General features: G+C 35.7%; 1 protein-coding gene across 4 annotated transcripts in view; it reads right to left on the reverse strand.

Moving 5' to 3' along the window:
- Positions 1-27,523, reverse strand: part of LOC106792179 (nucleolar protein 4-like) — a 62,695-nt gene that overhangs the window by 3,924 nt on the left and 31,248 nt on the right. For all 4 annotated transcript variants that reach the window (XM_014758397.1, XM_014758396.1, XM_014758395.1 and 1 more), the window contains 5 exons: positions 13,493-13,547; positions 10,892-11,125; positions 5,111-5,442; positions 4,070-4,273; positions 3,760-3,906 (listed from right to left, as the gene is read on the reverse strand). In XM_014758397.1, coding sequence (XP_014613883.1) covers positions 3,760-3,906; positions 4,070-4,273; positions 5,111-5,442; positions 10,892-11,117 — 909 coding nt within the window. In that variant the 5' untranslated portion in view covers positions 11,118-11,125; positions 13,493-13,547. The remainder of the gene's footprint in view (positions 1-3,759; positions 3,907-4,069; positions 4,274-5,110; positions 5,443-10,891; positions 11,126-13,492; positions 13,548-27,523) is intronic.

A 27,523-nucleotide genomic window follows, 5' to 3' on the forward strand; every position in this document is an offset into this window, starting at 1 on the left:
TATATATATATATATATATATATATGTATCGTTTCGAAGTAAAAGTGTTAACAACTTTATCGAATCATCACAAATCGGTTGAATATTAATCAGAATACTATCGATCATTTGACAACAACAACAACATCGATATAACCAACTTAAACGAGCCGAGTTAATATCGCACCGATGGTCTTAACGCGTCTACTAAACGTGCCCACCACAATTCATTCCTTCCTCTTTTCCACTTCTACCTCTCTTCTTCTTCTTCTTCTTCTTCTTCTTTTTCTTCCCTCACATTCCTCCCCTTTAACCCCCCTTTCGATTCGTATACACCGTCAAGAGCACGCGCACGCAATTGATAACGACAATGTGATCGAGAATGAGAATAATCACATCGTTTCTCACTTTATATTCCTTTTACTATCTTTTATTACATATACACATATATACATATACATACATATATTTAATATGGAAGGAAAACGAGAACGAAATCAAAATAATCATAGCATTTTTTTTAACTAAAAGGTTAATAATTAACGTGGATCCGTTTCACCAAACCTTTTTCGTTCGAACGAAAGGGAAAAGAACGAACAGGGGAGAAATGAAATAGAATTGTATGGGGGTGGGGGATATCGTGAAGTAGAACATCGATGGTGTAATTCCAAGAGGACAGGAAGAACTTAGACGAAAAAAAAAACGAAACGAAACGAAAAGAAAAGAGAAATAAAAGGAGCCGTGGGATAAAATAACGGGAGTGGTATATATACATTTGTAAGAACAAGGGGGTGAGGTAAATAAGAGGAAGAAAGAGAGAGAGAGATGAAAGAACGAACTGACGGGGGAGAGGTAAAGGAGCTGGACCTAAAGAAGAATAAAAAGAAGACGACAAAAAAAAAGAAAAGTAGTAGTAGTAGAGTGTTGGGTGCCGACGTGGTTTAACGTTTCCTACCACGGAAACGGATGACTGAACTGACGAAGAAGAAGAATAAGAAGAAGAAGAACATCGGTTGAGGAGTTCGAGAACGATGATGAGAAGATCGAAACAGAAATAAGAAAATAAGAGAAAAATAAGTAGAAGAAGAAAAAGGTGAAGGGGTTTGAGGGGGGGGGGTAAAGGGGAAGATAAGAAGTAGTAGTGGTAGGTAGTAGTAGTAGTAGTAGTAGTAGTAGGAATGAAATTTCCAAGAGGAAGAAAAAGATGAGGTTGAAGAGGGTGGGAAAGGGGTAATGAGGGGAGGGGAAGAGGAAAGGGGGTTAGGGAGGAGAAGGGGGGAGGATGTAGGGAGGTGTTTTTATGAAAGGCACGCAGTGTGCGTTGACGTCAATTATATAGGTGGCCACGGGAGATAGCCGTGTCCGTGCACGGACTTCTCTTGGCTTCATATTATATATATGTATATGTATGTATATATATGTATATATGTGTATGTATATATATATAGAGGTCTTCTCCTTAATGGTTCAGGTCGGCAGAGAGGTTATCGCTACACTCGGCAGGGATTTTCAAAGTAGATAAGTCCAAGTCGGCGAGTTGCTTCGCGCCACGATGTATAGAAAGCTTCCAACTTCTTCTTTTTCTGAAGATGAAGAAGAAGAAGGAAGAAACAGAAGATGAAGAGGAAGAAGAAGAAGAAGAAGATTCTTCTCTGCAACTATTTCCAAGAGTAGAAGGAATATCATCCTCTTACTTTCTATATGTTTCTTCTTGTTGTTTTTTTTCTTTGCTTTTGCTTGTGCTTTTTTGTCCCCTTCTCTTATTCTTTCTTTATTTCTTTTTATTCTGTTTTTTTTTTGGTCATGTTCATATGTACCACCAGAATGGGTAGGAAAAAGAAGAAGAAGTTTACCTATGGTGTAGTGTAATGAAATGCATAACACTTCTTATGGGTGTGTAACGTTTGAAAGAATGAAAGGTAAAATGAACAAAAAAAAAACAAAGAAGTTCGATTGTTGTAAGAAAGAATAAAAAGAGAGAGAGAGAGAGAGAGAGAGGTGGGAGAAGGAAGAACAAAAAATATTCCAAACATATTCGAACAACGAGAATAGAGACAAATAATAATAATAATAATAATATAACGGAAGTATTCTATCCGATTATATTTTCTTTGGCAAATATTATTCGATCCAATCGTGATACATCGAAATAAAATATAATCCCATACACGCACACACACATATATATATAAAATAAAATACAAAAGATTGTACGAAAATTGTGAATAAAAATGAACACCCCCTGTCCGCGAGCCTAAACCTAATTTGATTTAAACATAATATCAGAGTGTAAAATAAAATAATCATATTCTAAACAATGATAATAAAACGTGTCACAATAAACGTTTCGAAAGGTTTTCCCATTAAACACTAAAGATAATTTCAATGTAATATACTTTTTTCTTCTCTCCTATGTTTGTCTAATTTTTTGTTCTATTTCATATGTTATTTTAACGATAAAGTAACAATGATTAACATAAGACAACGTGAAAATTATAAAAACACACAACACAATATTAATAATTTTATTTTTGGACTATAGAAATAATTAATTGAATTATTATTATTAAATAATAATAAATAAATAAATAATAATAATAATTATATCGACGCGGTGGCATGTGTCAAAGTCTCTGATCGTGTCTGTCTGTCTGTCTGTCTGTTGTTTGTGCGTGTGTTGTACGTATTATTGCAACAGAGTGGGAGAGGTGCGCGACCTCCGGGTTATCAGTGCCCTCGCTGTACCTATATCAATCCTAGCTAGCTTCGTTTCACGTACATACGTACATATATATTTATTTTATATATATATATATATATATATATATATCGGTTTGAAACATTGCGCAGGAGCTCCTTTGCCTCCCTACCCCCCTTACACCCCGTCCCATCCCAACCTCTCTTTCATCATCATTCTGTTTTCCATATATCGTCAATCGTTCCCCCTACCGATATCATACGACTTGTATATTAGTTTCAAGAAAATGTACCAATCTTTCATTCTTTCTTACTTGTTTTTTCTTTTTTTTTTGTTTTCATTAGTTAGATTTTATCACCTGGTATCTATACTTAACATTTAAAACGAAAGTATTACGATATTTGTTGATATATATTTGTAAATTTATTTTCTTTGTAATTATTGTTGATTATAGAAATATTAATATATATATATTCTATTGGATTGTTATAAATTTATTTGTTAAATAATTGATCTTTATTAAATATAGGTAAAGTCTTTTCTATAACAAGGGTAGATAGGTTTTCTAATAAATGTTGTTTTGTATGCGAGACCTACCTGGAGTTTATTATTTTAAAATAATTTAATTTTTTAAAATATGTTAACAGTAAAAATCATGTTATACAAGAGTGATGTTTCTATAAAGATTTGTCAGAATTTTTCTTATCGTGTTATAAGAATGCTACCTATGAAATTCAGTTATATGATTAACACATAACGTGAATTTATAAATATACTATTTGTATTTAATTTTTCATTTTCATTATTCATTCAAAACAAGAATAGACATCATCGATCTTATGGGGGAGAAATAATGTATGGGGTCATTCGATTATTTATACCATATTTATAATAATTTATAAAACGTTGCTTTAACAACAGCAACAATGCGTCTTGTTGTTACGTGTTAAAAATTGAAAAAAAATCAATCGAATGTATCTATAATATATAACCATCACATATATATATATATATATATATATATATATATATGTATATATATATAAATCATTCGTTGAAAAAAAATAATCGAATTAACTTACCGTTGCAGCCGGAAGTGTTGGCATAGGTTGTGATACTGGTTCAAGACCGACCCTCATACGTTTAGCGTTGTCGCTTTCGTTTTCGCAGGCCGTTGCTAAAATTTGTTCAGCCTGTACCGAGGTCAAATGTGCTGGTGTTGGTCTAGCCTGTAAAATAATAATAATCAACAATTTTGATCGGGGGAAAAAATGATTTCAAATGAATATAACAAGACACGTTATTGAAAAACATAATATTAATTATAATATTGTTTTTTAATTCTTTGTTGTTGTTGTTGTTGTTATTGATAAAAGATAATATTAGGCTTACCGCATCCCAGGGTGCACCTTCCCTGCCACGTTTATTTCTCCTACAACTTTTCAAATACGTCCTGATCCTTTTCCTCGCCCTTTCGGCAAATTCTGGAAATTGTCTGGTGCAACTGTCGATAATTGCTTGTATCTTTTCTTTAGGCTGTTTAGATATGGGCACCATACGATCTAGATTCTCATCGACGAATAATCTCACGAACATCTGCCGCAAAACATTAACCAAAATAAATTTGAGGTTAGGAAATAAATGAATGAATGAATGAATGAATCAACCAAATTGGAGGTTAGGAAATGAATGAAATGAACTAAACTAAACTAAACTAAACGAAACGAAACGTTCGCTTTTCGTGAACGCCAACGAATGCTCGAAGAATTAAGAATTTAACGACAATGCTCTGTAATGGCGATGGTGGTGATGGTGATGATGATGGTGTAATGGTAAAACATACTATATATATATATATATATGACGATAGTGGTAGTGTTTTTTTATTTCAGTGGTGGGGTGACCCAAAGGGAGGGCATCTATTAAACTAATTGTAATTAATTAAGAAGTTGCCTCTCTCTGGCTACTCGACGTAACCAGGACTAACTCGAACCAATGACTACCGTCGTCATTCTCATCCTCGTCATCGTCAAAGCTTAGGCTAAACATTTTCTTTTATAATAATCTCTATGACGTCCGGTAGCACCACAAGGTTGGTGTCATGCTAAAAACTATCAATCAAATATCGATAACATCAGAGATTGATGTCGTATTCAAAACAATTTGGCAAATGCTGATGACATCACAACAGTGATGCGAAAAATTATACTTTTCCAAAGAGAAGATTTGTCAAGAAAATTTGAGATCCGAGTCTCGAGTTTTATTATAAAATCAAATTGAAAATAATTCTAATATAATATTATTATACTTTCTTGACTTGTACCATTTTATTTCATCAATTCATGATTAGAAAAGATTAAAATCCGAAAACAAATCGTGATCCCAATTGATGAGAATCGAAAAGAAATATTTACAATCGATAAAAGGACTTACATTGAACGCTTTGAGACGTTCAGGATCGTGATGTCTTGGATCCAACCTCTCATCAACGTCCTCGTCGTCGTCATCCTCGTCCTCCTTGTTCCCACTGCTACTAGTTTCATCATGGGCACTCCCCGTACCTTCACCAGCCGGACTGGATTCTCGATCGCGATCGGAACGCGAAGGCGTAGCCGAGGAAGCTGGTGGTGGTGTCTTCTTCAATCCCATAGCATATGATGCCCATAGCGAGGCCATGTCTTCGCTGCCAACACCAGCCACGGTGCCCAAACTTGGCACCGTACCTGTTGGCATATCCACCAACTCTGTCGAACCATTCCGTACGTCTGTAAATAATCAACGACAACATTTCTTTATTTCGTTATACCGTGTGTCACGTTTTATTAAGGAACACCATTTTATCGTAGTTGTCGTAGTCGTCGTCCTCCTTTCGCAAGAATCGAAGGAAGAAGAAGATTGGTTGGAACGTTTCACCAATGCTAAAACTAACTTTCTAAGGCTGTTCTGTTCGAATAAATAAACTCTAAATAAATTTTCTTTCATTCCTTTCTATTTTTTTTTTTTTATACTTCTTTAACGTTTATTAATAATTCATTAGTCCTGTTTTTTTGGACTTTCGAAATTATATCAAGATACTCTTCTTATTTTGTTTTGCAATACATATATATATACCTATAGGATTATATTACTCTATTAGGATCAATCAATGAACAACATTTCTATGAAACAAAATCAATTAATTAACATTGTTAATATAATTAAACATATATTTAAACGTTAACCCTTTACCCAATTACTCCTAGATCATTTATTACGCCAATTCTTATTACCTTATACCTACGATTAGAAAATTATAACAAATAAATAGAATAAACAAAATTTACGTCTAATTGGTACAAAATACGAATAACTATGAACGTTTAACGAACTGGACAGGTAAAAAACGATCTCGAAAACAAGCTGACCTGTTCCCAAAAGCCATAATGAGCTCAAGAGGATATCTTTTCTACGTGGAATAAAAGCGACGATTGAAAAGAGGTGGAAGATGGATGAGGTGGCAGGCGGAGGGTTAGGGGGTTAAGGGGGCTGGGGAAAGGGGGATAGTAGGAGTTACGGGGACAGAGAGGTTTGCGGGGAGGAGGAACGGGAGACCTCTATCACCGTTCGATTCGAGCTAAGAGAGAACGTACGCGGTTTAAAGATGCTTTCACGAGGTCGTCTTGGAGGACAAGTACGGAATCGTTGCCGGACGAGAGAGGTGTTCCATGGATTCGCGTACTCGATTCTAGCTGGTAGAGGGAGTGCCCCCATGGGGAAACCATGCTACCTGATTCCTACTCGTTTGACTTTAAACTCGTGTTCCCAGGACTGTCCGAATAGAAAACTTAACTTTCGATATGATAATAAGTTTTTGTTTACAATATCATGATTTTTTGATCTATCTTTAAATAGGTTGATTAGGTTTAATTTTTTTAATTGAAAATATTTTGATTATTAATCGTTTATAGATATATAATCATTTAAAATGATATTAGAATTTTTGTTAGCGTATTTTATGTGTTTTATTATTAACGAAAAGGTTAACAAGTTTAACAAGACGACAAGTTAGTCCAATGAGATAAAACTTCTAAAAATTGTAAGATCAAATATAAATAATAGAGTTTAGAAAAGTATCTAATAATTATTAATCATTCTTTTATATATTATATAGAAAAATAAAAATAAAAGAAAATATAGAAAAGATATAAAACGTTAGAAAACCTGTACTAGTTGACAAGCAGTCCCGTCAAAGATAAACGATTTTTGATATTCTACCAACATGAGAATATACGGATGCTAAGCTCGTATCTTTCTAAGAAGATTCCGGTAGAACCAGTAAGCTAAGGTCCTCCTTACGAAGCAAGCAAACTGACCAGCAACAGCAGCAGCAGCAACATCAACACCAACAGCAACTGGACCCGAAGCCGCTCCAGGAGGTGTATAACATGCGTTACTACCACCATAGTTTCTTTCTTTCATTTGAAACGGCCCTGGAGATTCTTTAAAGTATCTTCTACACAACCGATATATATGTGTAGAAGAAGGAAGAAGGAAGAAGAAATAGAAGGTTAACCTAAAGGGCTGGTAGATGGACTCTTGGGGTTTCTGCCCTCGGATATATACAACACGTTGAAGAAACATAATCCAACAGAGTAGGAAGAAGAATAAGATGCACAAATATATGAACAAAAGAAAAGGAAAAGGAAACGAAAGGAAAGGAAAGTAAGAAAGGAAGAATGAAAGGAAGGAAGAACAGGGTACTGCAACGTACGTAGGAGAATCCTGCCTAGGTCGACCAGTTAGCTAGCTAGTCAGTTAGCTAGTCAGCTAGTCAGCTAGCTAGGCTGACCGGCTAGAAAGCCGGTTACCAATCCCAATACCACTGGCAGCCCCGTTCCTGCTGAACTCACCAGTTTCTTGGCCGCCTTCGGGCTGCCAGCTTGAACCTGAAATCAGTCGACAGACTGAACCCCACCCAACAACGAGTTGCAAACCCACACGAGTACTTCCTTCACCCTTCCCTCTTCGGTTACTACTACTACTATTACTATTACTAGTAGTAGTAGTAGTAGGTACCACTTCTTCTTTTTCTACTACTTCTCTTCTTTATCTTCTTTCAACCACTTCACTGAAGAGAACTCTGAATAGCTGCCGCCACTAAATCCCCCCTCCCCCAACCACCACCATCTCTCCCAAGCAGGGAAGAAATGCGATAAGCTTTTTACACCATACTGACTTTTCTCGAATCATAATGAGAAAATTTGCTGATCCGAGTTACTTACCATTCTTTATTAATTCTTGTTGTTGTTCTATTCGCGATTTTAAAAAAACAAAACAAACAAAATACTATCTTTTGGTCTAGTGTGTATTAGATAACATTTTTCGTTAATAATCATTCGTGATTTATGAACAAATTAATACGAATCAATAGATATAAATAATTAATATATATATGATGTATCAAATTGAGATGTAAACTATCTCATATCCTATGACAAATGAATAAAAAGATAAAAGAATAGAAAAATAAACAAAATCAATTATTATGAATTTCTTGCATTAGTCATAGTAAGAAGAATCATCGAAGAAAAATCATTGATAGATCGTATCGTTTGTCGTATAGCAGAAAGAAACGTTGACGATTTTGAGTTTTGCCGAGAAGGACGAACGAAAAAGATTGTCATCTTAGTTGTAGTCATAGCTTCGGTAGCGTGAAAGTACCTAACATCGAACATACCTTACCTACGTACGAGAAAGGAGTAGGAGGAAGGATAAAGAGAACGAAGAGGGGCAGGGAGGGGCAGGGAAGGTAAGGTAAGGTAAAGTAAGGTAAGGTAAGCGAGAAGAAGGTGGACGAGGAGGAGGAGGAGGAGGATGAGGAGGAGGAGGAGGAGGTGCCCCGGTCCATAAAGAGAAGACGACGTAGAAAATGAAGGGGAGGGAAGCAGAAGCAGAAAAATAATAATAATAAAAAGAAGGTGCTGGTGATGCTGGTGGTACTGGTGATGCTGGTGCCTGCTGATGATGATGATGGTGGTGGTGGTGGTGGTTGGAAAGAATCTTGCGCGAGAAGACGTACGACGAATCGAACGAACGAACGAATGGTCATCTTGAAAATAGAAGAAGAGATAGTCGCCTAGACGATAGTGCAAGAAGGTTACGGAAGGAATAAGAGGAAAAAGATGAGAAGTAGGTAGGTGTACTGTGTACTGGGGTGGGGTGGGGTGTTCTCAGGTGGACTGGGGAGAGGTGGGGTTTTAGAGTAGGGGTAAAACCATCTGCCGCATCTTACGGGGCCCTGATAGTTGCTTGCTTTCTTGCTTGCTTGCTTGCTTGCTTGCTTGCCCGGATCATTACGCAATGACCACGTCTGCTGAGATATATAGAAGGCCCGCTTGAAAACCAGTTTTCGAATAGCCGCCAGGGAAGATACATGAAAGAGGCGTAAGAGACGTACAAAGGGGACCCAGAGGAGGATGGGGGGGGCAACAGGGAAAGAAGGGATACCACACTAGTGCGTGTGTATACAAGAAAAACGGGGGAAAGGTAGAGAAAGAGAAAGATATATAAAAGATTGTGAATTATCCTTCCGCAACCTCACCTAACTGAACACCGTAGACGAATAATCGCGGTACCATGATGATGTACCCGATGAACGGTGCCTACTACTCGTGAATAGGAAGAATCAAGGTTTGTCCGACATTCCTTCCTTCTGACATTTCATTTCTTTTTAACGAAACACACATTGATATCAAAATGATAAGTTAAAAAGGAAGAAGAAACAGAGAGAGAGTGAGAAAGGGGGAGAGCAGGGGGAAGAGAAAGGGGAATTATTTGCATTGGAAATTTCTTCCCAATACCCCATGCTCTCCCCCTTCCCACACACCCCACTCACCCTATCCTTAACATGAAGTTTTGAACTTTGATAATATTATTCTTGGATATCTTGTTTGGTTTATTTTATTATTCGTTTGTAATAATCAAAAACTATAGTTTTGATTATTATTTAAATTCTTTTTACGTGGATTGGATTAATCATTAAAGGTTGGGCAACATTTCGTTCGTAGAAAATCTTGGACCTTGTTAAAAATAGAATGATGGTTTTTTTTTGTGTTGCTCTCTCTCTTTCTTTCTTTCTTTCTTTTGCTGTCTCGACAGGAAAATACGACGAACTATCAGTTACGCCAAGCTCGATGACAAAACTTAGCAAGGCAAAGAGCTGGTACACCTTGGCCCCGGCTAACTACTCGCGAGACCCGTTCTTCGCTTATGCGAGTATAGCAAACTCGAATGATCAAATTCTCGAAACGTAATAGTAAATTTTACACGATAACGTTTACAATTAAATTTATACATTATTATTTTTATCATTTATATTTTCAAACATTAATAATTATCTTAACGTCAAATTATTTTTTTTCATGCACATTCGTAAGGAAAAAATATAATATAATTTAAATATTACGTAAGAGTTATTGTTGATTTTTGTTTTTCTTCTTTTTAGGACAAATCCGAAATAACATAACGGCAGAATAATATTATATTATACGTTTTTCTTATAATTTTTTCAATAATATAAATTGTTGCATTCTCATTAACACGAGTGCAATCGTTTGATGATTAACGATATCCATCGAAATACTCAGAATAGTCAATTATATAATCTAGTATTATACTATTAATAGAAAGATCTTTATTTGATCACACATATAAAGTGTTAAAATCTGATTCAATCTAGTGGGTGGGGGAGGTATGATACTTAATGATCAAATAGTTGACATATTCTAACGATCACATTGAAATACTTTTACTATAAAACCGAAAAAACAAAAAAAGAGAATATTTGTATGGGGGAAAGAAAAAGAAAAAAAGAAAAAGAAAATGATAGAGAAAATTGAAAGAGAGAAAAGATGAAAAAACAAACAGCTAGAGTAAATACCTATCTATCTATCTATCTATCTATCTATCTATCTATCTATCTATCTATCTAGAAGAGAATGGTTGCATCTCGCAAGGATAATGAGAAGAGAGAGGAAAGGTCAATAAGAATAAAAAGAATAAGAAGAATAAGGAAAAAGTGAATGCTAAATAAAGACAGAACTAATACGATCGTAGTAGTAAGTTCCTGTTGCATGTATAAAAAAATAGAAAAAAACTAGACAAAGAAAGAAATAAAGAAAGATATTAAAGAAAAGTAAGATAGGATGTAATAAGGTTGTTGTTGTTGGTTGTTACCTGTAAGAGTGGAGTTGTTAATGGTGTTGTTTGCCGTGGAAATGGTCGATTGGCTGGTGACAGGTGTGCCAACTGTGGTGGCCGTGGTTGTCGAAGAGTTATTAGGCGATAGGGCAGCGTTAGCAGCCTGTGCCTGTGCCTGTGCCTGTGCCTGAGCTTGTGCCTGCTGTTGAAGATTATAATTCCACGCAAGCAGCATCAGCTTCAGCTTATCCGCGTCTTTCATGAGCGCGCCTGCCGGAAATTACAAACGTTTCATTTTGCCAATTCTTTTTTTTTTCCATTCCATTCCATTCCTATTCTTTTATTTTTCTTTTTTTTTTTTCAATTCTATTAAAACAATTATCTGATTTCTTTTTATTACATTCCCCCCGTTAAACTTTTGCATATATATTGTTTTTCTTTTTGTTATTTTTCGGTTAGACATTTCTTATTAGATTATACTTTTTCGAAAAAAAAACAAATATTCTGAAACATTCATCGACAAGTGTTCTTTTTATTTTTAATTATACAACAATTTTGTTGTATTATTCTCTCGATCGGTAATGCAACTGATTGATATATTTTAAACAATAATATCATATCAATAATATAACTTACAATTAATTGGGTATACCACTTTTTTCGCGTAAAAGAAAAAAAAGAAACGAAATAAAAAAGAAATTACGATACGATAGGAATTTATGATTACTACATTCCCCCTTCCTTGTTTCCTTCCTTCTCTCTCTCTCTCTCTCTTGCAACGTACTAACTTACTCTCATAAAACCGTATTCGTATAATAATCCACACGGAATACAATAATTAGTTAGTTATTGCTAAATTGATCGCACAGTAGTGACAACGAGAGGATAGGAATTAATTTTGGGGATACTACCACTACTATTACTACTACTATTACTACTACTACTACTACTTCATTGGATGTATTTAACAATGCAACAGGTCTAATGGCAAAGATTAGTATGCCGCGCATTAGGTTAATCGTAAGTGACAGAGGACGACCAACTGAAACGAGGAGAGGATGAAAAGGGATGGTAGTGGTGATGGTGTTGGTGAAGAGGAGGGGGGGTGGAGGGTGGAGGGGGGAGGAATTAATATTCATCTAAAAAGAGAATGATACAAATAGATAATAATGGAGGGGGGTTTGGGGGTTTTTGGGTTTGTTTAAGTTGAAGAAGAAATCATGCGGATAAATGGGGAAACTGAATTTTAGGATTCGTCAATGAATTATTTCATCATGATTCCTATTTAACGATTAATTTCGCTAAAACGCGAAGTCATAATTTATCCCAACCACCCCCTAAGCCCTTGCCCACATCCCACCCAACAACCAGCAGGGCTTTTCGATACGTCATCACTGCGATCGATCACGAACGTCGTTACGTTATTGATTACCCGTGTCCGTAGGATTCGACGTTGCGATTAACAACGTCCTACCGGTTGAAAACCCATCCATCTACTCTATATATTGTATATGTGTATGTATGTATGTATGGGAAAAACGGAAGAGAAAGAGAGAGAAAGAGGGGAAGGGAGAAAAAAGAAAAAAAAAGCAATGGAGAGTGGCTTTCGTTGAGCTTTTCATCAATGGGAATTCTAGCGCATGGATTGATTTTTTTTTTCTTTTTACTCCTTTTTTTTTTTTTTTTCTTTTTTTACCATTTTTTTCGAGGTAGGGTGGGAGTGAGGGTTGGTTATTTTTTTTTTTTACCGGATAACAGCTTAATACGTCAATGGTACTCTTGCTATTCGCTAATACGTAACGTTTATTGATATTTATACTTTAACCGAGTGTGTTTTATATTTTAGTGTAATTATGTATTAAACTTAATGTATAAGTATGTATGGAAAAAGGGTATATCAATGATTTGAAATAATTCTTTGTAAGGGTAGTAAGATATATTCTTTGGGAATCAAAATATCATTTTTTTTTCTCAAGGGATGTAATTATGATGATATTACGAAAAAAATATGACAGTTGAGTGTGTTACTTGTGTGTCTCGTATCTCGTCAATGTGTAAAATAAAATATGAAAAATAAAATAACACAGAACTATAGCGATATTAAAATAAATTTATACGTTTGTAAGTTCGAATGAGAAAGTTTATTTTTTGAATGAAAGATATATTTAATCGAACGATTTTAGAAATATGTCGTATATGGTTATGGGGAATTGTATAACGTTTAAATCAATAGTACAGAAACGCTATTCTCTGCCACATAGTATTGAGGTCAAATTCCCAAAACGGGTATCCCCAATTCCCAATTTGAACCGAGAAAACAGGGGGTGCAAGTGGGAGGGAGGGAAAGTGTGAGAGAAAGAAATAGATGAAGATAGAAATAGTCAATGTTACGCGAACACTAGGGATGGTATATAGAAAATAAAGAGAAATAGTTGCTATGGTAAATATATTCTACCTCAAAAAAAAGAAGAAAAAAAAAAATCAAAAAATATTATACCTCGCGATATATACGTTTCGCTATCGATCGAGAGATTGAAATTTAAATTGACGCGTGGCATTACAAAAAGATTTTTAGAAAAAATACATAGATAAAAATGTGTATACGCGTTATAATAACGAGAAATAATTTCTGCTCACTTGAATAGTGATCGTCCTCGGATATATCAGCCGGCTCTGGGGTCGAAATGTTTTCCTGTAACAGAATAGAAAATCAGTTGGTTAAAAAAATAAGAGACCATAAAAACCAAAGCAAAATAAAATAAAATAAAATACGTAGATTAACAATTTTGATTGTATCATTTTAGGGAAGAAGAATTTCCAATGATGTAGAACAAAATGATAATTGCGTTTATGTTTGGATAAAACAATAAATATAACGCGATAATATATTTTCCATCGTTTGTCATAATTCATGGAATTGAAAAGAGAGAGTAAGAAAAATAGGGGTGTGGGGAGGGGGAGGAGGTTTGATGGAAAATAGGGATAAATAGCAATTAACGTTATTAAATTACACATAACTCGAATGACTCGAGATGGAAATAATATTCAAATTGGTGTTTGAAATACGAAAATGTTATACAATCTAAAGGTTCGATTTAAAACTTACAATTAGTTAAATAATGGTATTGTGCATAGTATGCAGAATAATTTTTATAGCATAATATTTGAAATCGATGGAAAAGTTTTCTATTCGCTTTAAAAAAAAAAAAAGCATTCGTTGAAACGATATACTTTAATACACAACACACAACAGAGCCGCGATATGGCCGTGGACTTTATTGGCCCGGATCAAGGGAGTCCGTAAACGTCCAGTAAGTAGTGTGTGCCCGGAGAATGCGGCTTGCGGTTTGTCCAAACGCAAATTACTTACAACAACTCTCTTGGTGCTTCTGCAAGTTGAGAAATAGTTGAGAGAAAAACTCCTTGACAAATAATCGAAAGATGGGGAGACACTCTCTCGCGAGAACCCACCAATCATCAGATTTTATATCCTCGCATTTTATTTTATTTGTTTTTTTTTTCATAAAAAAGGACCCTTTAATTAAAAATCCTTGCTTTATTATATCATACTTTAATTATAGTATCGTGAGATACGTGAAAAAATTCGACCCGTTGGAGTAACTGTACCACCGGGGATTTGAACCCAGGATCTTTAGCTTTTCAGACGGTTACTTAACTCATTGAGCTATCCAATGACCACCTATCAATCTTTCATGAATACCTATTTAAGTATTTGGCATGAAGGCATCCGATTTTATAGTATATACAATATGTAATTAAAAAAATAACAATAAAACGAAATAAAAGAAAATTATCAATGACAAAATATAAATTAAAATAAAAAAAAAGAAAAGAAGTGAAATGAGATCGAAGAGGATAACGGATTGACCGACAAAGTGGGATTTAATCGATCTATAAAGCAAACGGAGTTCGACCGGTTAAACGATCTCACCGAGTATCTCACGTAAGTTTCGTAAGTCACTCGTACAACACACACACACACATATATATAAATATATAAAGAAGTTTATTGGTGAGAGTGGAGGAAACACAACGAGGACGACAACGAAGGTAGCAATAGCAATAACGGCAACAGCAACCAACAACCAACAGCCAACAACAGCAACACAGCAGCCTCTCCTATCTGTGTCAGGTCTCATGTTGCAACTTTAGAAGGTCGACCGGTATATAACGCAGAGAGCACAGCACGGCCAATTGATACCGACCGGGCAAAACTTCGTGTCGGGGTCCAGAAAGATTTCTCGTACACATACACACGCATACAAACGCATATACATACGCAAAGAAACAAGAAGCACCAACACACATCATCACCACCACACCACGGTCTTCTGACTTTAACGCCCATTTCCAGATACATGTATATTACCTACTACATACTTACGTTTATACGTTATATGTCTGTGTGTGTGTGTGTCTGTGTGTGTGTGTGTGTCTGTCTATCTTTCTCTGTCTGTCCGACTTTTATTTTTTTTTGTGTGTTTTTTTTGTTTCTTACTCTCTCAGGTCTCTCTTTCCCTCCTCAATACGTAAAAAGTATGGCTGCTGACGTAACCAAGAAATTCCGACGAGTCTCTCTGGACACGAATATACACGAGGATGAAAGAATTGAGAGGGAGAGAGAGAAAGAGAGAGAGAGAGAGGGAAAGAGGTTGATATCATTTATTGTAGAAACGTGTATATGCGACCACAAAAAGGTAAGGAAGACTGTAACGTACTTGAAGGAGAGTATGAATAATTATTAGAAGTAATACGAGAGAGAGAAAGAGAGGAAATACTTAAGAATTATGATAGATTGATTAATTGTTTTAAACAATATGATAATATTGTAAATTATTTCAAATAATTTAGACGTTAAACGTTAAACCTATTTATACCGTGTGGTGTGCATGGTCAAACGACCGGCGTCCGGTAATTTGTAAAACAAATGCGCTGGGAAAACCGCATAAAATGTACATTATTCATTTTTTCATAAGAAAAGAAAAGAAAATATATTGTTCGTTATGAAATTGGCTAAAAGCTCATTCGTATGTATATTAAGATACATGTTCGTTTGTTTCTTTTTAAATGTGTTGGATTAGGTATCGAATGGTTAAGTTTCGTATTGAACGAAAATGTGAATGAGAATGATAATGATGAAAGAAAGTGAACGTATTTTTTAGTTTAGAAATTATTTTTCAAAGTAATTGTCTTCTCTTCAGAATATTTCATTATTTCTCAACTAAATAAAGAGAAAGAGAGAAATAATCGTACGAGAATATTTCAATTTCTCGATTGCATTATATATCTAACGTCGTGGAAGATAAAACCCAGACGCAGAGGTAAATCTGTTTTAATAATCGTTGGAATTTATTGACAATCGTGAAATAGATATCTCGATATTTTTTTTCCACGTCCGATTATTAAGGCAACTATCGAAAAGAAAAAAACAAGTATATTCTAATAATATAAGTTCTTCTTCTTCTTTTTCTTGTATAAGTAACGGGAATGAAACTAACCTCACTTTTGAATTCAACTGAAGTTAGGAAGAGAATGAAACTAACCTAACTTTTGAATTCAACTGAAGTTAGGGCCGGAATAAAACTCTAACCTCACTTTTGAATTCAAATTAACAAGAGATATTAATAAAATATATAGAATCGAACGTGTTTTGTTTTTTTTTAATTTCATTCAAAGGGAAAAATAAATCAGATATCTAGATGAGTAGAGAATTAATTTATCGATTGAAACGATCGATGAATCGTTCAAATTTGTGTTCTAACTATAGAAAGAGAAAGGGAGACCAAAAAAAAAACATGGCGACTCGCTATTCAACTATTTGAATCGTCCTCGAGGGAAAAGTTTGCGATGATCGATCGCAGCCCGGCTTGGAAATGACAATTATAGCGAGTTTCCACCCGAATAGCACCACCACCACCACCACCAGTTACCATCCGATCGTTTCAACCTGTTGCTGAATGCTTTAAATCCTGCCCACCCCGTTTCTCTTCCTTCTCCTTCTTCTCTTCCTCTTCCTCCCGAGTTCTCCTCGGTCTCCTTCGATTTGAAATTCGAAGAGAAATCTAATTCTGCATAGAGTTGGGTGTTAAAACACTTATACAAGTAGATTTTGATTACAAGTAAATAATCTATTTCTCTTTCCATGTTCTGACACACACACTAACACACACATTTATATATTTTATTTCGTATTCTCTTTATTTCTATAAAAAGGAACACGGTAAAGGAGTGTAGGTTTGTTTCGTTTCGTTCTTTAGCATTCTGTTCGTCTCTTTCTTTCTTTCTGTTCGTCTCTCACCTACGCACGGGCCGCCCCACTTCCGGCGGATGTACCCTGATAAATGGGAATCTCACTGCACGAGGCACGGCCCCAGTAGTCTGTGAGAGAGAGAGAAAAAGAGAGAAAGAGAGATACTCGTCGTATACCTACACCTACTCGTCGGGTGGCAACCAACAAAAAGCTCTTCTTTACTGGAGAAAATCTTCTTTCAACTTAACAACAGAACAAGAATAATATTCTGACCCCGCGTAGTCCACCTCCTATATCTTCACTGTTAAAACGAACATGGGGTTATGGTAATGACAAACAAGAAAAGAAAGAAAAAGAAAGACTCTACCGACAAGGAGAGACAATTATTTTGAACGTCTTAAAAAAAAAAAAACAACAGCAACTTTATTTTCTCTTTGTTAGAAAATAAAAATGATTTTACGCGTAGAAGAGAACTTTCCTTGGAAATCTTGAGATCTCGATAGAGTTTCTCGAGGAAGCTGGGATATGATATGATACTACTACTAACATACAACATCATTTTATTCTTAACTCTCACGTACATGTAAAACTTATACATATATATATGTATACAAGATAATACAAGTGGTCGCGTTTAAGTTGACGCGATTAAACGAGTCCAACCGGGAAAGAAAAGAAAAGAAAATAAAAGAAAAATGTTTCCCCCTTGCCCCCATTTTAATCGTATTCTTTCATCACCTTACACCACTCATCCCTTGCATTCATTCTCCTCTTGAAAATAAAATCCTTGCACATAAGAATAATCATCTAATGCTCGTAATGTTATCTATCCAAGGTATATGCAAGAATATGAACGAATTATTCGCGTCCACTTGTTATTAAAACAAACAAATAAAATACACAAAACAAAAGAAAAAGAAAAAGGATACCTATGTTAAAAGAAGAAGGCCAGATATAAACGAGGGGGAGGAGTGTACGCGTTTGCGAGAAAAAAATAATAAAAAGAGAGAAAGCCTTGAAGAAAACCGGGCCTATAAGAAGAGAAGAGGAGTTGAGAAAAATGATAAGAAAATAAAAACACAAAATGGGGAAACGTTTGGAATCGCGTTCCTGGATCGTGGAAAGCAACGTCGTTTTGTTTTCGAGAAGGGGAAGAAAAGAAAAAGAAAAAAGAAAGAAGCCCAAAAAAAGAAACGAAAATGATACGGGAGAAAGAACGAGAGAAAAAAGGGTAAGGGTTGGGGGATGGTGAAGGGAATGGTAATGGTAGTGGTGGGTAGCGTTAGTTGTACTGCTGCTACTGCTGTTACTTGTGGTAGTGTGGCGGGGGTTGGGAAGGGGGTGATTCGAAGGGAGAAAGAAAATAAAAAGAAAAAAGAAGAGCAAAAAAAAAAAAAGGAGAGAAAAAGGGAGATGAGAGAAGAACACGTTGAGGGAGAGAAAGAGAGAGAGAGAGAAAGATATATTATATATATATATATATATACCGTTGGAACATTTGTTTAGTTGGCTACAATTAAGCCACTTGGCGGCAATTGTTTGTCGCTCAGCACAGAATTCCGCTCCCACCGTTCGCGCGAGTAGAATACACGGGCTCTTATAAATGCGTCGTCGCGTGCATATATATATATATGACTCTCTCTCTCTCTCTTTCTCTTTCTCTTACATTTACACTTACACTCATGTTCTCTTTTTTACTTCACCTCGCTTCACCTCATCACTCACTCGTTCATTCTCTTTCTTTCTTTTCTTTTCTTTCTTTCTCTTTCTCTTTCTCTCATCTCGAGCAGGCTACTAGCGCACACCCACCGATAGATGATGATGATGATGATGATGATGATGATGATGATCATCATCATCATCTCCACCAACAACGATCGGAGTAAAAGAGAGAACACGCAACTTGCCGTTGTATTGTATTGTGTTGTGTTGTCTTGTCTTGTGTTGTACCAACTCGCCAACCAACACAGCAATTCCAGACGATAAAGCGGAGCGAGTTTGTTGGGGTTAAGGGTCAACCGGGGTCCAGTAGCCGGTGTCCGACCAATCAGCGCCCAGCAACCGACCGGACACACTACGAGAGATCGGCTAAGACGATTCTCGTATCTCTTCTTCTATTTCTGCATTTACATCTTATTATTATTATTTTTATCATTCTTTTGTATTTTTCCAATATTTATTATCAACGCTTTCGCGAACTCTCTGTTCTGTTATCAGACTGTTATCATCGATTGTAGGGTATCCTGATTACTTATCGATAATACGAGTAACGAGATATTGAGATATTTCGAGGAGGTGTTCAAATGGAATTTACCCTACACACTTTGAGAACATAATTAAGAAGCAATATATATATATGTACACATGGAAACGTTTCAAGAGGTCTCACTATCATCCTCTCATCGAAAATCGAAAGGACTAAGTGGTCTTGTATCAAAGACCCGAAGCTCCGTTAGAGTGATTGCTACGGGAGTGGGAAGGGTACCCATAGAAATGGGCGGGTTCCGTTGTTCTCCTATTTTTTTTTTCTTCTTCTTCCTTTCCTTCCTTCCTTCCTTTCCTCAGTCTCTTCTTTTATTCTTTTTTGCGGTTCTTGAATAATGGGAAAATGATTGCAACCTACCGATACTCGTTCCTCAAACTTGTATTTTGACCGGAACAAAATACAAGCTTTCCATCAACTAGCTTTCCCCCCCCCCCACAACACCACTACCCTGATCATTTTATCTCTCTCTTTCCCTTACCCCCATCCATTACTATTCATCTGTCTCCCTTTAAACACGTCTCCGTGTCGATTCGTGCGAGCCGCGCTTCTCAATTTCGGCTCATTTGCCTACCAAATCCGGCATCGTCCTATATACGGCCGTATAACTAAAGACCCGTACGATGAATGGATCCCAAGGTCACCCCGGTAATTACTCCTTCACGAACTCTAGAACTAGCTGCTTTTCCCTTCGGACAAATATTTTCTCTATGCACCGTTGATTTCTTCCTTGCTTTGCTTGCTTTGCTTACTGCAGCCTGTTGCAGAACGATTCTTGCCACCCCCTTTTTTTTTCTTCTTCATCTTCTTTTTTTATTCTCTTCTCTCTTTCTCTATATATATCTCGTAAAACATTCTTTTTCTTCTCCAACCTCCCCCGCACTCTATTTCAACCGTAACTATTTTTTTTGTCCTTTTCGTTATCTTTTTAAACGCAACAACTGTACGTGTCGTAAATTTTTCTGTGATATTTCCTATAGGTCGATAAGTGTAATAGTATATGTCTCTCATGTTTCTTTTTTTTTTTTTTTATATTTAATATAGATAATAAATTGTATTTGTTTTTAGAACTTTTTTTTTGTTACCATTTCATAGTAGGTGTAATGTCATTATTCATTCGAAAATTGATTATCTACTTTTGCATGAAATTTAGAAATATATGAAACTCTGACTATAGTAAATCAGCTGAATCACGTGATAGATCATAAATACAATATTCTCGTTGCACGCGTTCATCTACGTATATCAAATAAGTATTACAAAATTGTATCAGAACAAATATTGAATTCATTCTACAAATTGCATGTTAGAATCTCAGCTTTTTTCAAACTATCCGCGTGACGTGTTTTATTTAAATAATAAAAAACATCAAGGAAAGATGATCTAACCTAAAAAACCAAAACAAAATCCTAACCTATATTCGGTCCAAATAAAATTCTAATCAAAATATAATCGACATTTTTTTTAGATTAGAATTTAATTGATGAAAATTTACAATTAATCCCCCACATTTTTACATATGTTAAAATATAATTATCCCAATCAAGGTATACAAAGTAAAATACAAAAAAATTGATTAAACTATAGTCAAAAAATATTAATGGAAGTAATTCTAACGACCAATCGCGTGGCACTCTTATCTATTACGTTTTGTCATTCGAGGATATATGTTTCGCGTTGTAAATCCACCAAATCACGCGTCAATCGACCTATATATCTCGATCAAAGTATAAAGAGAGACAGAAAAAGAGAGAAAAAGAGAGAGTTTGTGTGTGTGTGCGTGAGAGAGAGAGAGAGAGAGAGAGGGGGGTGGAATGGGGGGGGGGGGGGAGGGGGAATAAGAGAAGTGAAGCGTAGTGAAGCAAAAGAACCGATGACGTCATCGTGAACGTATGCGCCAAAGCGACTACGTCTTCTTGTCCAGGTTGCGTCAAGGGGATCCGAAGAGTTGAAGATGAAGAGTGGAGAGGGGAAAAAAAAGAGGAGGGAAAGGGGAGGAGGAAGAGGAGGAGGAGGAAGAAGAAGAAGAAGTTCGCATCGGAGGAGCAGCAGCAGCAGCAGGCAGCAGCAGCAGTTCTTTTCTGATCTGAAAAGCCAATGCGTGGAGGAGAGTAGGATGAGGAGGTGGTGGAGGAGGAGGAGGAAGAGGAGGAGGAGGAGGAGAACGATGGGGTCAACCGAGTCGGGATAACCTCACACGTGTGCGCCCCAAAAAAGAAAGAAAAAGATAGAAGAAGGGTGAGAGGTGGAGTAGAAACAGGAGGAGGAGGAGGAGGAAGAAGTGAAGGAGGGGGGGGGGAGGAGGAACGACGACGAAGGAGGCAACCAGTGGCGTCGCTAAAGAAAAGATCGGACCCCGTCTTTCTATGTTATATTTGCTTTTTCTCGAAATATGTATGTTCGCGTATACGCATTTACATATCTTTGCTTTGCTTTGCTTTGCTTTGCTTATTTACGTATTTATGAGTATTATTTATCTTTTATTTCTTTTTCTTTCTCTCTCTCTCTCTCTCTTTTTATGTATATATATGTTACTCATGAAAGACTGGAATTGGGGATTGTCAAGATTTACCTGGTCGCTGAAAGAAATGTTGCTGTATAAGAACAAACTCAAATATTCGGTCTTTCACTTTGGTATGTGTTGACATTATTTCACCGTGTGAATCTTGACATTATCTAATTTCGGTTTTTCACGGTTAACATATATATATACGAGAAAAAGAAGATGAAAATATGTCGGGGAGGGGGAAATTAAGCGGAAATGAACTGGTGATACCTGTCAAACTTGTATACCTTCTTCTATTTATATTCAGAAGAATCAGATTATGCGAAAAGGGTTCTGTGACCGGTTAACAAACTTGTTTCGGTTAGATTATCGTCTGAACTAATATAGACTAGATGATGACTAGAAACGTGAGAACGAAAAATATATAAATAGGATAAAACGTTTCTCTATGTGTGGACACCTTAAATTTGTATTAACAAATCTAAAGGATACTTCATCCTGTTTAACATTCGATTCATGTGCAACAAAGTTAGGAAGGATACCTATCTACCGTCTATTATATAATTCCCATTCCTCCTACCCCCCCACCCAACCCCCAGCCCCATCTCTCTCTATCTCTCTCTATCTTTAAATTAAAATAAAATGATCAAAGTATAAATATAGAAAGATAAACTTCTCGTAGAAAACGCGTGATCAATTAAGTAACAATGATTTGCGAAAATGAACACGATGAATTAGAAAATATTCTATTCGAAGTTAGACAGGAAGATTACAAATTGAATAAACTGGGTAAGAATAAAAATGGGAAAAAAAAAAATGATAAAATAAGCGACTGGGGGTAAGGGGGAGGGCAGGCGAAGTAAAGAAAACAGAAAAAAACGATGGCTCATACGAATAAGAAGAATAAAAAGAAGAAGAAACGAGAAAAATAAAGAAAGATGGTTGGTTCACCGTGTGTTCCAATCGTTGTCGCGGTTGGCTACCTTACTTGACCCCTGCGCAACAAGGGACAATTGGGTGTAACAGTCTCCCATTCGTCTGCCTGTCCCGTCCGTCTGTCCGTCCGTCCCGTCCGTCCCATCCGTCCCGCAGGCCGTACGTGTCACGACGGCACCCGTGTGTCCGTGTTTCTCTGAATCCTCGCCCGTGTAATACATCCATTATTCTCTGAACGTAGTTGCACATGTGCACTCCAAGAGCCAGAGTCAGAACCCTGGTGGTGTATAGTATTATATACGTTGAAAGAGTAACAAGAAAGATAGAATGAGATGGTGAACAACAACAGAGAATAAATGAGAAAGAGAGAGAGAAGAAAAAAAAAGAAACAAGATAAATTGTGTGCATCGAGAACAGCATACGCGGGGAGTGTACCCACCACGAAGGGGAACACATCTCTTCTACAACAGAACGTATGCACGTGCGTAAGCATTGCCCTTGCGTTTCGAAGAAAATTTAAGTAAGAGAGAGAGTGAGAAAGGTGGGGGTGGGCAAGGAAGGAGAAGAGAAAAATCAGGGACCTGTTTAGCAGTTTGTTTTTCATATCGACAAACCTTGAGGATCTTGCTAAACGAGACTTTTTTTTCGGTTCGGTCTCGAATTTCGTTACTAGGTGTAACATTTAAAATTGATTGAATTGTTTGTTTGTAATGGAGATTTTGTTTAATGTTAGAATACAGGTATAGATATCTTTCGTATAGATAGATACTTCATATAAGTAACACGATAAGAATATTGCTAAATGTCTTTTTTAGAAATATTGTAATTCTATACTACTGGATGATAATAGGAAATTTTTGTTGATTATTAAGAAGTTATACTTTTTTAGCGTACCAAAACGAACATAACCTCAATAATCTCAAAAATAACTTCAATTATCTCGCGTACCAATATAATACTCTACATTTGTCGAAAAGACAATAATATGATAAAATAAAACATGAAAATATTAAATAACATTGATAAAGGTTTTAATTAATATGTACAATCTAATTTATTTATTTACGAATTACTTCATGCTGTAAAAATTTGAAATTACTTTGCCCTCGCATCATAAATATCTCGACAACTTCGTGGTGTCGATTTTTCGGTCGCATCTAACCTCACTTTCCAAAACGCGCCAAAAAAAGTATAACTCTTCAATAAGAAACAATAATCAATAATTAAATTATCTTTAAAATAATCAATTCTCGATTTAAATATATGATATATAAATAAAATTTAATATAATATTATGGGTGTCTAATTCTAGGTATTTTTGATGAACCTATTTATTAAAAAGGGTTAGAAAATGTTGTTTGAAAAAAAGTATCATTGAACACTCGAAGTGGCTAGCTTGAGAATCATATTTCTTTTCTAAAAAAAATAGATAAATAGAAAAACATATATATATATATATCCGATAAGGATTTAACAAGAAGAGAAATAGGTAGAAATTCAACCAGAAAGAGAGAGAGAGAGAGAGAGAGAGAGAACCGTCAGGAAAATATTATACTTAGCGATGACGCGTGTACAAGCCACCAAGAAGACTAGGAGAAGAGTTCCAACTCTCTTTGAGACTTCTCGTGCGAGAAGGACAGAATGAAAGAAAGGGTAAAGATGAGGAGGAGGTAGAAGAGGTGGAGGAGAAGAAGGTGGTGGAGGAGGAAAAGGGGGGGAGAAGGAGGAAGAGATGGAAGACACGCGTATCATCCCAACGGGGAGTGGGACAAGTGCGTTTCAACTTCGATGGGGGTACCATGTTACGAGTGGGACGGGAATAATGCATTGGCGCCGAAGGTGTATATACACAAAAACTATTAATTTTTTTTCTTTACTATATGAATATTACAAATTCGTAAATAATTGAAATTGTTTGAAAGAATTTTTCATTTATTAGAAACAAGTAACGATAAAGTTATATGAACTTTAAAGATTAAGTTGCTGAAGAAGTCCCAATAATGGGACGAAACGTTCAACTTAGTTAAATTAAGTTCTACTTCTTTTTATGTCCAAGTTCCCTATGAACCCTTATCATTAAGAATTATTATTTTGAACGAGAGAATAACTTAGAAATAATTTCTTAATACGTTTGGATTGTAAATTGAATTTAAAAAATCATGTATGCATGTGAAAATTATTTGATTTCCAATTGAATTTAATCGAAACAATCTAATGCATTTTCTTATGTGTACTTAAAATTCATCAAATATTACTTTAAAATGTAATATATTGTTATTTTATAATTCTCATACGTGGGTAAGGTTTTGTTAAAATGTTTAGATGAGAATATAGAAAATAACAATGAACAATAATATAATTAAAAATGTTCCAAATAAATGTAATATTAAAATAAATCATTGTTGAGGTGAGAATATAAAACAAAACCAACAGAAAATATAAATCATACATTATATTGAAACAATAATCGAATGATTTACTATAATCATCCTCCTCCTCCTCCTCCTCCTCCCCTTCCTCTTACCCATAGATCCGTAATAAGATCGGATAAGCTTTTACAAGTAAGAGTGTAACGAAATAAAAGAAAAAAGAAATGCAGAAGAAGAAGAAAAATATTAAAAGAAGAAAAAGGGTTTAGGGTAGGGTAGGGGGGGGGGAAGGGGGAGGGTTATGAAGGAAAGAGAAAGAAGGAAAGAATATACATTTTTGGATGGTGAAAGAGTCATGGGGTGGTGCTCGTCTTTGTATAAAAGGAACGAAAGGGGCGTTTCCCCAACGGGCGCCACGTGTGGTTAATGCTTTGCTAAAGGAACGAAGAAACGAAAAAAAAACGAACGAATAAAAAGAATAATAAAAAAAAATAAAAGGAGGGGTTAAGGGAGAAGAGTGAGTAGAGGGGGGAAGGAGTGAAAGAAAAGAAAAGGAAAGAAATCTACCATCGAATGGTCAAATCGTTTTTCGTTCTGTTAAAATATGTGCCCAACGATGAAATGTGTCGACAAACAAAAAAAAAAAAACTAAAAAAGGGGAAAACTTCGACAACACGAGAAGATAATATTGGAGACATGGATAAAAGGAAGAGATGGGTGTATGGGATAAAAGAAAATGTGAGGGACAGAGAGAGAGAGAGAGAGAGAGAGAGAAAGAGAGGGTTGGGAAAGGGAAAAGGGCAAATATTCGACAATACTTGATCCTTCCTGGCGCCGAAATTCTTTACGAAATTCAACGATACGATTTTACGATGACTACTCAGGAATTTTACTTTATTGTGTTTATTTTAATAAGAAATAAATATAATAGAAATAATATCAATGTGTATCGTAATTAATGGGATCGAAGTATGTTACGATTAAAATTCATAAATCAACGAGAGTATTTTGTAATCGTCGATGATAAGTATATTTGATAATATAAAAAACAATTGTTATAAATCATTATGGTTATAATATTCATTATCATTAACATTTACGATCGATTAATATTAGTCGAATAATTATTTGGTATTTCTTTTTTTCTTTTCAATTTCATTGAAATAATTCGATTAAATGATAAGTTAAAAAATGAAACGAAAGATTATTAAGATATATTATCAAAAATAAATAAATAAATAAATAAATAAATAAATAATTGATAGATTATTTCTCGAGAGTGCATACTTTAATATTATATTCCATCTAAAAAAACATAATCCTAATTTCGATCTACTTTTAAGTAGTTTATGAATTAAAATAATATCTTTGTATTACGTTAATTACCCTTGAGGGGGACAGGGGAGGGGGAGGGTACTATCTCAAAGATTCTATCCCTTTCTACCATACAATTTCTTCACCCTGACCAATTTCTTTGATATACATACACACACACATATATATATATATATATATCTAACTATGTAGCAAATAGCAAAGGGAAGAAAGGGAAGAAAAGGGAAGGAAAAGAGAAAAAGGGGAGAAATATGAACCATGGAGAATGTTAGGAAGAAGAAGAATAAGAAGAAGAAGAAGAAATGTTGCTGTTTTTAGTTATTTCGGTTTGCTTGCCATGCAGGAAAACGTAGAAGAAGCAGAAAAAAAAAAGAAAAAGGGAAGAAAAGCCCTTTTTATTTTACCAACAGCCATTGGCCCACAATCTTCATTCGTTCTCAATTGGTATAAGGTATTCTATGATAGTTCGTAAGTTCCAACTGCGGCTCCCCCTTCCCAACCACCCTCGTCCACTCCTCTACCACCCCCTCTGTTAAATGGGGAATATATACGAGTGACTATGGTGTGTTGAAAGAAATGGAGAAAAAAGAAAAAGAAAAAAAAAGAAGATAGAAAAAGATAGAGATAGAAAACTAGTAAAGAGGAAGAAAGAAGAAAAATACGAGAGAAACGGCAAGACAGCGTGCGTGCCTTTTCTCTCGTTCCTTGTGTTGTGTTTTACTGATGGTGTTGTGGTGGTAAAAGGGAAAAAGATTAAGGAAGGTGCAGAAACTCTAAAGGAATAGTAGTAGTAGTAAAAGAAGAAGAAGAAGAAGTAGAAGAAGAAGAAACAGAAGAAGAGAAGAAGACGACAACGGTGTGGAGACGGTGTGTAACTTTGCCTTTCCCCCTTTTTCTCCCCCTCCCTCCTACTCCTCGTTCCTGATCTCGACAAAACTCTTCTCCACCCTGCAACAACCTCTCTTCCCTTCTTCATCTTCCTTTTCCT

Source organism: Polistes canadensis, unplaced genomic scaffold (genome assembly GCF_001313835.1).
Source record: "Polistes canadensis isolate GaletaPanama2010 unplaced genomic scaffold, ASM131383v1 scaffold_387, whole genome shotgun sequence".
Taxonomy (NCBI): domain Eukaryota; kingdom Metazoa; phylum Arthropoda; class Insecta; order Hymenoptera; family Vespidae; genus Polistes; species Polistes canadensis.